General features: G+C 38.6%; 4 protein-coding genes across 4 annotated transcripts in view; 1 reads left to right on the top strand and 3 right to left on the bottom strand.

Moving 5' to 3' along the window:
- The window catches only part of LOC131020541 (uncharacterized), a 1,142,091-nt gene that overhangs the window by 170,470 nt on the left and 958,324 nt on the right, over positions 1–13,297 (bottom strand). The window lies entirely within an intron of this gene.
- On the bottom strand, positions 1,574–2,463 carry LOC131020675 (ethylene-responsive transcription factor ERF024-like). The gene has a single exon (XM_057949653.1). The coding sequence runs from the start codon at positions 2,358–2,360 to the stop codon at positions 1,653–1,655; it is 708 nt and encodes a 235-aa protein (XP_057805636.1). The 5' UTR covers positions 2,361–2,463; the 3' UTR covers positions 1,574–1,652.
- Positions 7,348–8,547, top strand: LOC131006386 (uncharacterized). Its single transcript, XM_057933560.1, has 2 exons — positions 7,348–8,016; positions 8,098–8,547. Exons 1-2 carry the CDS (start codon positions 7,369–7,371, stop codon positions 8,545–8,547), a joined length of 1,098 nt encoding a protein of 365 aa, XP_057789543.1. The 5' UTR covers positions 7,348–7,368.
- Positions 10,346–11,581, bottom strand: LOC131020690 (uncharacterized). The gene is made up of 2 exons (XM_057949679.1): positions 10,824–11,581; positions 10,346–10,732 (listed from the first exon to the last, which is right to left on the bottom strand). The coding sequence occupies exons 1-2, from the start codon at positions 11,168–11,170 to the stop codon at positions 10,396–10,398; spliced, it is 684 nt and encodes a 227-aa protein (XP_057805662.1). The 5' UTR covers positions 11,171–11,581; the 3' UTR covers positions 10,346–10,395.

The raw sequence follows: 13,297 nt of genomic DNA on the forward strand, positions 1-13,297 counted from the left end.
CTTTATTTCCCTCTACACATTTATAGTGGAATCCAAACTCCACTCACACTAATTAATAGTCATTATTATCAATTATTATCCATCATTTTCTTAAAACTCGTGTCGTCCACAATGTGGAAATAATATCTCGTGGATGGAGGAAGTATAAATCTATCATGCAAAGTAAACGCTTCCTCAAGGGATTTTGCATGGTCACTGCTTTAACAGCATCCCCAGTGGGAGGCTCTATAAAAGGGACTCTCCAGTGCATTGACTCTATATATAAAGAGGTTCTATAATATCCATTTTTATTTTTTTCTATTTTTATTCTTCTATTTTAAAATTCAACATTTCATTAAAATAAAAATTAAACATTACATTAATTAAAATAAAAATTAAACATTACATTTTTACTCTTCGGCACTTTGACGACATCGTCTTCAATGGCACGAGTTCGGTTCGCCGTGGTTGGAAGAGAGCCCAGCCCGAGGAAAAGATATTCCGAGAAAAAGATATTCGAGGCTGCAAGAATGGCACAAACCCCATCGTCGGAGAAGAAATAAGAACACTCGAGCCTTGAGTGTAATTCTTCATGTAGTTGTTGAATTGGCGATCCATTTTTTGAACTAAATTTAAAAGAATAAGATGAAAAAGTGAGGTAAGAAGATAGAATTGTTGTGTAGGATGTAAAAAATGAAGTGGAGAAAAAGTGATATTTATAGAGGATAAATGAAATTTAAAAAATAAAAATAAAAGGAAAAGAGCCGTTTGAGAACAATCAGATTAAAAAGTAAAAAATAAAAAAAAGTTAGATTTTGAATTTTTTATTTTTTTTAACGTGTGTGCTAGCACGTTCCCGCCTTTTCTCTCCCACCACATTGACACCACGCATCAACCCCAGCACGAGTCATGGGGTGCGCCAACGCGAGTTATTTTTTAGAATTACAAAAGATATCTATTATATAATCAAATAAGTCATTTGCACGCAGACGGAACCTCTACACCACACAAATGTGGAAAAATAACTGCACACGTGCGGGACCGAACACAGACAGGACCACTGTTCACATAAATGTGGGAAAATTAATCGCACGAAGGCGGGATTGAACCTAAGATCTTTCACAGAAGAAAAAAAAAATCTTTGAATGCTTCACATTTGTCCCTTGAGATAGACCTCATTGACATACATGTATACGAGTTATTAATATTAGATAATTCACGTATATGAACATATTACTTTTGTACGACAAGCTTTGTCATTCAACATATAATATGAAAATTGACACTTTCCGAACATTTAATGTATTATTGAATAAAATTTAAGAAAAAAATGATCGATTAATATTGGTTGATGCATGGTATGTCTCATACATGCATATTTCTTGTTCTCGTATGCCTTGCATTATTAGCAGATATACCAACTAATTAAATGTCCTCTTGTGTATAATGGTGTTGATATATATACTGACCTTCATATATATAAAGTATGTCCTTTCTTAAGCATAATAATTAATCTATGTTAAATAATCATTATTTTTTTGAAAATTAATATTGTAATTGCCAAAGAGTGAAAGGCTTGTGTGATAAATTGCAACGTTTTAAAAGTCATATATATAAGAAATTGCAAATCCTCGATAATATTGGACAAATTTAATTACCCTAAACCTATGTAGCTAGTCGACCCACAAACTCAAGTCCATGGCATTGGCATCATCATCATCCACCTCATATTGGCTCCAATTGAACCCTTTCTTCATAGCTAAAGGAGTGAGAAGCATCCCCTCCGCCATGCTATCTAGCAACGTCGGCATGTTAAACACCGCCTCCTCGTCCATGAATCCGCCCGTCGGGCTTTGATCGCACGACCAACAATCGTCTAATGATTCCGCAGAACTACGTTCCGCGGAATCATCCTTTTTGGCGGGCAAATTTGTATCCGACGAATTTATTATTATTTTTGTCTCTTGTGAGACATGCCTAGATGATGAGGACGTCCACACGGTGCAGAAGTCCCGGGCGGCCTCAGAGGCCGCCCGTTGGATATCGTGGTGGGAGCCCGACCGGGGGCGGGGGAGCTGCGCGGCGGCGGCCGGGAAGTTGAGCGGCGTGCGGTCGCCGTGCAGCGCCAGGGCCGCCACGTCGTGGGCAACGGCCGCCGTCTCCGGGGTGGGGAAGGTCCCCAGCCATATTCTCGATTTCTTGTCGCGGACCTCGCACACCCATTTGCCGCCGTTCTTCCGCCGCACTCCTCTGTAGACGGGGTGGCGCGTCTCGTTCACCACCTTCCGCCCGGCTCGCTTCTTGCCCGCCGGAGCCGGTGATGTCGCGATTTGAAGCGGCGAACGAGCTGAACTTGGATGTTCGTGGCGCGCAAGATCCATTTTTGTGCATTCGGATTAATGAGACATATGGGAAGAATTGTGAGAGTTTTAATTAAAGAGAGGTTTTTTTTAATATTGATTATGCATGAAGATGGAGAGAGGCACACATATCTATATATATATATAAACTACATGTATAGTATCTGTGTAGTAGAAAAATAGAGCAACGTTGGCAAAAATCTAAATGTCATGTGACACTGGCCGATAATATAATACTGTGAATTATGCCCACGTTTAGAATTTTCTCTTTAAAACTGTATTTTTTTTACTGTTATACTAATATACAAAAATATCGATTATTTGAATTCACACGTAACAGATTAATGTCTAATTAAGGCCAAAAGTCTTGGATTCGAGTTCTCTGTGACGCGGCCTTTAAATTTCTTTATTTAATATTGTTAATTTGTACGAGTGATTCAAATAAAGTTTAGATATATATATATATAAAATATTATATATACTTCCTCCGTCCACGAGTGGAATTTGAGTTCCATTATTATTGTGAATGCAGTTTTATGGATTTTATTATTAGTGAAAATGATACTATAAACAAATCAAATGACAAAAATAGAAACGATATTGTGGATCATGATAGTATTATTTATAACAAGCAATTCTAATAATAGGGGAAAAAGAAAATATGTTTCTCCGGAGTATAGTCATTGGTCCAATCTTATTTGATTTCAAGATGACTACAGAAAAAAAATCCTCTTATCAATATAATCATTAAATGTCCATTGATTATTTCATTTTTCATTATAATTTTATGTAGTCTATTAGATATTGCGTAACATTTTATGTAAACAGATGACCAAATCGTAGTATAATATTTACGGTTAATTGTACGTATAATATTCAACTTTCATTAAATTCTAAATTTGCATATAGATTTTAAAAAATAGTATGATAATTATTGAATTTTGATCTAATGTATTTTTTAATACACACTTTAAAAGGTATATATCATTATAATTATTAATTTTTCATCATATTCTAATTTTGATATTAATCGATACTTCTGGCAAATTTAATACTGGCATAGCAAGTTCAATAATTGGTGTAGCATAATTGATGAGAGAATTAAACAACGTATATGATTATACATTGCAACCACTATTCGAAATTATGCAAAATCAGATTATTCGGCTAACCCTATCAGTAGGAAATGGTCAGAATCATGTATATTAAATCAGTCGTTCGATAATTACTCGACACTACTTTTAAAATTTTGTATGTAAAATCAGAATGAAAGTTCAGTAATTATCACGCTACATTTTAAAGTTTTTAAGAGTACTTTATGTGCAAAATTAGAATGTGAAGAATTATTCATATATATATATGGAAAGACTGGGCTAAAAACTCATCTTAAAATAAAAAATACGAACCGACTAAAATATATAAATTATATGTAGAATATGTAAGAACTTGCTAGTAAATATCTGAATTTTAAAAATAATTTTTGCTATTTTTGAAATTCGAACTCAAGATCATGAATTTATTTAATAAAGTGATGAGTTAGCTGTAGATCTTTATATACAATCAAATATTTAAAAATGCATTTCAAGACATGTTTTTATTTCAAGGCATGCTTGTAAGTTGTATAGGGGGTGTGAGTGTGAGGTGTGAAGGGCAAAATTAAACTATGTTTAACGTAGATGAAATTAAAAATTAAATAAAAAAATAATAGAAAACACGTGGAGTTGTGGGCATTTAAGCACGAGGGGAATAAAAAATAAAGAGAACGTGAAGAATATAATGGAAACAGTAGGAAAGGAAAGGTTGTGAATTGATATAACGACACGACATGTAAGAAGAAAATAGACGAAATGAGACAAATGTGGAGCGATTGTCGTCTGCTTCTTGACTTTCCGGAGTATGATGGGTGGCCCTTTTCCGGCCACATGATCCACATTCCACACCACGCCCATGCCTTCCTCCATCTCCATACTCCACAGTCCACACTCACCACTTTCGCTATCAATGCCTTTAATTTTCATTTTATTTATTATTCTAGTAAAAAGATGTGTTTTTATTATATACTCAAACTCAAAAACCACCTCATAAAACTACATTATTTTTAGTATTTTAACTACTGTGTGTGCGTGTGGAGTTTGATGCATTTCGCAAATATATCATGGTTTTCAAATTATGCAGAACTTCTTCATCTTTCAACCCAAAATAATTGGATTATACTCACGTGTTTCAAATAATTACAGGTTGATTTTCTTTTTCAAGAAATAATTTGCCTACTATTTTTTAATGATTAGTTAAATCACGTGTTGATTGTGGACTTGTGGTAGTTAATAGTATAATTTTATATTGACTTTCAAAATCAGACAATTCACATGTTTGATTAACATAATAATATCTTCTTAACAACCAACAAATTACAAAGTGTTAATGGGCAAAAATGCCCCATTCCTTATGTGTATTTTGAAAAATGTCCTCCCTTATCATAGAAAGCAATCTATGCCCTAAAAGACTAAATTACCCTTAATTGGGTCAACATCAAATATAATCATTTCACACTTCTTACACACTCGTACACACTCATCACTTTCAATGCATTTTTTTACAATAATTTGTGATGTTGACCGAATTCATGGTTTTGAGTGCATACAATAATTTTTTTTACGCTATATATATATATATATATATATATATATATATATATATATTCATATCTTTAAATTGAAAAAACGACCGGACACTAATTAACACTTAAACAATATAATTAAATTAAATTCAGCAAAATAGTAAAAATTAATACTCCCTCCGTCCACGAAAGAACTTCCTATTTTTCTATTTCGGGATGTCCACGAAAGAACTTCCTACTTTTTCCTATTTTGGGACAATACCCCACCACTTAAAAAATACTCCCCTTTTAAGACAATTCTCACCACTCAAATAACATTAATTAAAACAACACAATAAATTATTAATACTTTTTCACAATTCCCAATACACTTTACAACTTTTTCTCCACTCTCAATACACTATACAACATTTTATTAAAACCCGTGCCACTCCCTCCTAGGAAGTTTTTTCATGGACGGAGGGATTATAAAGATACAAATAGATAAAATATAAAATTTTATGTCGTTATAGCATCTGTCCGGCCGGTGAAGTGGCCGGAAAAATGTGTCCGACCGGGTACATTTCAGGTAAACAATGACCCGGCCGGACACATTTTTTCTTGAAAATTACCGGCCGGACAGATATTAATTAGGCATAAAATATTATATTTTATTCAATTTCGTAAAAAAAAAAAAAAAAAATCTGTCAAGAAGCTAATAATATATATGCATGTGTATCTATCTTAAATTTTTTATTTTTTTTCCCTTTAATATCTTAATTTCAATACATATATTCTTTGAAATTATTTGTATATATATATATTGTGTTATTCTTGAATGTTGATATATAGTATATAACACTATATATATCGTGTCAATCCATATCTTTAAATTTAATATATATATATATATATATATATATATATATATATATATATATATATATATACTCAAGTCCCAATTAAATCATGCTTGTTACCCAAAAAAATCATGCATGTTACCAAAACAATTAGGCAAGAAGCCGATACATAAAGGACAAAAAAAATCTTCCCAAGGCTTGTATTATTGTATTGGTATCTTGAGAAAATATTTGTAAAAAATTTGATTCTCTTTTGATAGACATAAAAAATCTTCAATCCTTTTTTTTTGTCCATATATCTTATCTATTTATATATTTACCTTCCTCCTTTTTTTTACTCACCGATATAACCGAGAGTGGGAACAAACTTGAAGCACTCCACGGTCGGACACAAGCTTGCTTCATCATCCATGGCATCTTCTTCACAGGTTTTAATTTTTAATTTTCACGAAATTGAATAGAATAGAATATTTTATGCTAAAAAAGAATCTGTCCGGCCGGAGAAGTGGCCGGATAAATCTGTCCGGCCGAGTACATTGTTTAAATGAAACATACCGGCCGGACACATTTTTCCGGAAACTTCACCGGCCGGACAGATTCTATTAAGGCATGATATATTCCATTTAAATTAGTTGTATCTTTATATTAATTATTAGTAATTTACTGAATTTAATTTGATTATATTGTTTAAGTAATAATTATTGAATTATTATTGCTTTGTTTTGCTGGGTATTACATTGCATTTTTTATGTTTTTTTTTTTTTGTGCAATTGAATAAAATAAAGTATTTTATGCCTATAGAGCAACTATCCGGCCAGTAATATGCCCGGAATAATGTGTCAGGCCGGTACAATTTCTATCTGAAATGTACCCGGCCGGACACATTTTTCCGGGCACTTCACCGGCCGGACAGTTGTTATATAGGCATAAAATACTTTATTTAATCTATCTGTATATTTATATTAATTATTACTATTTTACTGAATTTAATTTAATTGTAATTGTTTAATTATTAATTATTAAATTATTATTGCTTGATATTAATTAAATTGCAGTTTTTTTGTTTATTTTATGAAATTGAATAAAATAAAATATTCTATGCCTATATAGTGACTGTGCATATTAAACTCATCGAGAATTAGTATTGCTTTATGATATTATATACATGAGATGTTAGTTTGTGCATTTTGATCTAGATGATTTTCGAATTAGGCATTTTAGATATATAATTTGTTTTTTTTCTAACTTGTAACTATTAAATCGTGTATCAAACATGAAAAACTGAATAAAAAAGATGTGTCAGATATTTTATGTATTTTTCTATTTGTATTATTTTTTAATATTCTACTGAATTTAATGTGGTTTTCATTTTGTAAATGAATAGGCGAATGTCCCATATCTTCGTCCCGACACTATTGACCAGACGGAGGTTACTATCAGCACATACTATAGGGATTCTTCTTTTCCGGAGCTGCTGCGCACTTTAATTTTGGTCGGCAATGAGTGCAATGAAGGGTTATTGGGAATATTTAGAGCATCATGTTTTGGGCAATTCACTGATTGGAGACCTAGCATGAACAGCAATAGAGCATTGCACCAGATTGTATCGAGGCAGATTGTGTCAGAAGACGATGAGATGTGCTTCTTTCTGTGCGGAGCACGAGTCAGATTTTCCCCCACGGACTACGCATTAGTGACTGGGCTCAATTTCGGTCCAACGATGTTCGATGCGACATTACAGCACGACTGCAGTCGCGTGGAGGCATACCGACGATTCTGCGGTGGGCGAACCATGACCATACAGGCGCTCATTAAACGTGTGTGCAATTTGGATCGTCGAGTGGATGATGAGGATGGGAGCCTGTACCTTCGTGTTGTCCTCGTGTGTGTGGCTCACACCATTGTTCTTGGGTTGGATACGCGGGTACAGCCGTGGCTTTGGGTGTTGGTGGATGATCTGGATGCATTTGATAGATTCCCCTGGGGTGCGTATTCATATAAGATGTTATGCCATTATACGACAGAGATAGGAACCGGCGAGAAGTATCACTTCTACGGTCCTTCGTGGGCTTTATATGTCTGGGCATTGGAGCGCGTCCCGGGCTTCAGACAGATGGTGGCAGCATCTAGTGGTGATGCGACAGCGCACCCTCGATGTTTGAGATGGAATTTCAGGGGTAAGCCCCGGCTTCACGGTTTGCGAGATCTATTTGAGGGACAGGTAATCAGTTATTTCAGATTTAGTGTTTCACCGTTACTGGTTTTACTTATGTTCTAAGATATTATCTATGTTGCTTTCTAGGGTGGTGTCCTGGGTCTGGACCCCGATGAGCACGATCTGGCGAGTAACTACTTCATATCAGCGCTGACACCGGGCGAACTCTCGGTGAGCTTTAAATCCCCCGATAACCCATTAGCTCGGGGTGTCCAATTTCCACAGCACACCAGAGCCCGTGTTGTGGAGGAGCGCGGGGACGAGGAGGATGTACCTAGACAACCTCGTATGACTCGCAGTCAGAGTGTTCAGGGCCTTGTGAGGGATGCTCGACCCCATGAGCCGGCTCGTCATTCAGTAGATCCGGGAAAGCGCCCAGTGCCGCATACTTCTTCATCGTCGAGCGGATCTCGGCCTGTATCCAGTCCCAGCGAGGGTGAGGTGGACCGTAAATGGGTGACGAAGATGATCCGTCAGGAGATGAAGTTCTTCGGCAAATTCATGGATAAACTGAAGGGCAAGGGCAAAAAAGGATAGGGGCAAGAGCAAACATTTTCGAGGGTCTGACTCCCCTGATGATTACTAGCGACGGTCTCCTCCAAAGAACAGAGCCGATCCCAGTGCTTCAGGGCCCGACGCTTCAGGGCCAAGCGTTTCACGTCCCTGCGACGACGACCCCCGCGATGAGGAACCACGCCATCCAGAGACCCAGCATTATGATCCACGCCCTTCAGATTATGATTCTCGCCCAGCAGAGACCCGGGATTATAACGAGCAGTGGCAGGCCATTATACAGGGTCAGAGCGACTACACACCGGCTACACAGAATCTTGACTGGTCGACCTATGTCTACCCTCATGCCTCTTCCCCATTCCTGCGACCGGAGTATAGGACAGAGCAGCCGATATACTTTGCTGAGCCGCTCACTTCTGTTGCACCATATGAGTGGGGACAGTCTAGTTCTGCAGGGCCGGCTCAGACGGAGGAGCCTGAGCCACAGGCAGAGCAGCCACCGCGTCGCAGCCGGAGGGTGAGACGTCCGTCTAACTTTCGGAGATCGCCTTGGGTTAATAGCCCAGAGCCACGTCCAGTGACACAACACTGCAATGACACTTATGAGAAGTGGGTGGCTAATTATCGAGCTGGTAAGGGTGGTGAGGTGTATGTCAGGGCCAGTGGTGGTGTGCAGGTGTACGACGACTTCGCGCGGGTGGAGAATGTCAGACAGGAATTCACAACTGGGGTAAATAATCTATTGATTTTAACTTTGTTAAATTATTTTCTACTAACTTTCTGATTTTAACTTTGTTGCAGGATGTTGACTTGTATTTTTTGACCTTGAGACATAGACTTAGAGATTCTGGGGATTTACTTGATGACATAAATATGAATAACACAGTCATAGTAGACACGGATTGGTTTGTAAGTAAACTTTCATTATTTATATGCTTTCATTGGTGCGGATATAAATTATTAATTACTTATTTGATCTGTAGATATACCTCAAGAAAGAGTGGGAACCTTTATTGGTGAAGTGGGCAGGAAGTGAGTTTTCACCCGGGGAGTGGCATGTATTGACGCATACAGGAATAGCTGATGGTTGAGAGCCTGAGATAGACTGGATCTCCGCTGTACGAGGAAAAGCACTTCCGGGCCATGAACTTGCTCCTGGTCAGGCCGGATGGATGAATGCCACACAGGTAATGATTAAAGATATATTAAACAATTATTTGTCATTAATCATTTGTGATTTATCAGAGTTTCAAATCAATTCATTGTGGTTTGTCATAGGTTCTCATGCCAGTCATAGTTGGCCACCATTTTCTCCTATGTCGGATTCGGTTGGGCGAAGCCGTTTGCGAGGTGTATGACCCAGTATTCCACAATCTTAGTGTTCAACACCAAAGTGCTCGAGTTGGTGAACTACTACCTATTCTGAGATTGTTGCCGCGTGTCCTTCAGTTGTCGATGTGGCTAGACCACACATCTATTGATTCGACAGTGGCAAAGGAGAAGTGGCCACTTATGACGGCGGAGTTTGCTCCACCGGAGGTTCAGTTTCAGCAGCAGGACGCTGTCAGCTGCGGGCCTCTCATCTGCATGCATGCTGAACGACTGATATCTGGCTCTCCATCCATTGAGTGGGGTAATAGAAACGTGAGGGCATATAGGAGCAAGATTGCTAGATCTATATTTGGATTGTGTGAAACTGCGAAGGCCCGATTCACTAGACTTGGTTTTACATAGTGTTGTATTTTGTTATATTCATGTGTGGTTTATTTGGTTATTTAGCGAACTTTATTTCCAGTTAATTATTTCAGCTTATCGAAGAATAAGATAATTCAATCAATAACATTACCTGTTACAACACACAAATACAAACCACTACTCCCTGGGCTCAGTCGCCCTGCCAGCGCACGTTATCTTGCTGTGTCCTTCTTCATGGCAGATGCTGCACTTCTTTGGTTTACGACGCCTGATACTAGAAGACTCATTTGCTTGTGTGTTGCTGCCTTCACCACCACCTCGATGTCTACCTTCTTTTGGGCGCCCCGATTGACCTTTTACAATCAGAGGTAATACAACACTCTCAGCGATGTACTCAGGAACCAACCACTGATATCTCGGCAGGAGATTATTAACTTCGCCAGAGTAAGTATCGATAAGAAATTCATTCGTGTAGTAAGAGTCTACATACTCCGCGATCGTATCACCTGCCTCACTATAAAAACAACCTCCGACAATAATCAATATAACGAACATTAGAACATATTTACATTTCAATGAACCCGCCTTAGAAATAATGCTCGTACCTTATTGCAGCGATTGAATGAGAACAGGGCAGTTGGTCTAGCTGAAATGCTCGACATTCGCATTTTTTCTTCTCCAGATCCACCTTAAAGCTTCTGTCAGCAGTTTGCACCTTATACTTCCGGCCACTCAACCTTTGTGCAGTGTATCGACGACTTTTTTGGACTTTAATAGCTACCCTTTTACCGGCCTCAGCAGTCAAGACTTCCTCGTTTTGTTGTGCAGCCCTTAGTCGCTCGCTGAACCATTTCTCAATAACAAGTCTGATTGTCTCTAACATTGAGCAGATAGGAAGTCTTCTTGCCCACAACAATCTGGCATTAAAAGCTTCAGCAGCATTTGATGTCATAAAACTGTAGCGTCACACAGGCATAGGACACATCGAACGAGCTCACTTTTCTGGCCCAATCCCCATTAGTTTATCGTACGCGGCTCTCTTCATAACCTTTAGGGCGTTCATAGCCCTAGTGAAGTCAGATTTCTCGTACGCAAATGCAGCTTGTCGATACACCTCTACCACTGCCTTACCGTAATGCTTCAAGTTATTTTGCAAATGGTAGTAGCATAGGCCGTGGGTGGCATTTGGTAACTCATTCCTGATAGCATTGGCAATGGAGATATGTTGATCAGAGACAATCAAAAGTGGATTGGCTTGGCCATAAACACGTCGAATGTGCGACATGAAATACATCCACGATTCATCGTTCTCTTTCGGGCCAACACCATTCGCGAGTGGGAATAAACTCTTGTTGCCGTCCTTCGTCACTGCAACAAACAAAATACCCCTATTCTTGCCCTTCAAGTGTATGCCGTCGACGACAATCACTGGCCGTAAGCTGAACATGAAACCACTAGCCGAAGTTGCAAGAGCAACAAATAAGTGTTTGAATCGGCCATCAGTGTCAACTTTCCACTCCACCATCGAACCGGGATTGGATTGTCTCAACATGTATAAGTACTTAGGCAGCATCTCGAAGGACTGATCATGTCGACCATAAACCATCTCAGTCGCTCGATTACGGGCTCGCAATGCAACATCGTACTTGATCTGTACGCCAAACTCACGTCGCAGCTCCAGCTGGATGGCCTCGGCTTCAAGATCTCACAATCGTCATGTATTTTCTGTGCTAAATATGCTGCAACGACTTTTGCGGGGGCCTTTATTCGCGCTACACGCCCTAGATCACCGTCGCATGAGTGCTCATTGGTGAACTTATACACTCCCCAAATGGATCCATCTTGAGACGATGCATTGAGCTTGAAGGGGCAAGTATCTGAATGCTTGCATTTGAAGTAAATTCGTCTGCTGTCTGATTTGGTGACAGAAAATTCCTTGCCCTGCTTCATGTTCCACAGACCGATTGCAACGATCAGATCATCTTTGCTATTGAAATAAGAATTCTTTGACAACTCCCGAGCTAGTAGCTGATAATCTTCAATATCCACAAGTGCCGCTGCAGCGTCCAACGGGATAACCGGAACTAACCAATTAGTTAGTTCATCTGCTCCAGGAACCTGTTCGTCATCATCGTCATCGATCTGCAAATTCTGCCAACCTGCATATTCAATCCCCGCCCTTCTCACGTTCTCTAGCTCCGACAAGTCTTCAGAGGCGCTTGTATCAGTCTCGGCTTCAGACAATGGAACATAATCTTCATCTACATTACCAGCATTCTCCACAAACTGAGGCTCGTCTGTATATTGATCATTAGCTGGACCCCAACAGCGATCAGTTGTTAGGTGATCGTAATCGTACGGATTTGGCTCATCCCATGAAGGCCAACCCGTTGACTGATGATTACCCCAAGTGACCAACGGTTCAACAATTTCTTGCGCCGGTGAATCTCCGGCTGATAGGTCTAAATAAGCATATCTTTCGATTCATTCCAATCCATCCCCACCTTCGAATATTGCACTAGATTCACCTCCATATGCGGAAGATTGAGGGAGGTCGAACGAAGGAACATACACTCCTCCACTATACTCGTCTTCGACAACATAAATCTCAGGAAAATATGGCTGGGACACCAACAACTGAAGCAAATCATTGTCATCGGCAATAAGATTTTTATTGTATACCCTGCCATTTAATCCTTTCGTCAAATAATACAAGCTGTAATTAGTGCTCAATGAATTCTCCAACATCAGGTGATTTATCATGTACAACGTAGTAGCCATTGTGTCTCCGAAAATATGCAAACTCTTAGAAGAGCCGCCGATGTACTCATAACCATTGAAGGCACCTCCATAATTAACCACAAAGTATCTCCCATATTCATTCATCTACAGAAAAAATAATAAATAAATAAATATATGATGTAAAGGGAATAAAATATAAAAATACAACATATAACATGTTAATACATTCGAAAAACATCTGTCCGTCCGGGGAAGTTTCCGAGGAAATGTGTCTGGTCGTGTATTACATAATATGTAATGACACACGGCCGGACACATTTTCAAGGACACTTGTCCG

Source organism: Salvia miltiorrhiza, chromosome 1, assembly GCF_028751815.1.
Source record: "Salvia miltiorrhiza cultivar Shanhuang (shh) chromosome 1, IMPLAD_Smil_shh, whole genome shotgun sequence".
Taxonomy (NCBI): domain Eukaryota; kingdom Viridiplantae; phylum Streptophyta; class Magnoliopsida; order Lamiales; family Lamiaceae; genus Salvia; species Salvia miltiorrhiza.

Coding starts and splice junctions, on each gene's coding strand:
- LOC131006386 (XM_057933560.1), top strand. CDS start 7,369: ATGAACAGCAATAGAGCATTGCACCAGATTGTATCGAGGCAGATTGTG. Junction 8,017..8,097: donor GAGATCTATTTGAGGGACAG/GTAATCAGTTAT, acceptor GTTGCTTTCTAG/GGTGGTGTCCTGGGTCTGGA.
- LOC131020690 (XM_057949679.1), bottom strand. CDS start 11,170: ATGACATCAAATGCTGCTGAAGCTTTTAATGCCAGATTGTTGTGGGCA. Junction 10,733..10,823: donor CATTCAATCGCTGCAATAAG/GTACGAGCATTA, acceptor TTGTTTTTATAG/TGAGGCAGGTGATACGATCG.
- LOC131020675 (XM_057949653.1), bottom strand. CDS start 2,360: ATGGATCTTGCGCGCCACGAACATCCAAGTTCAGCTCGTTCGCCGCTT.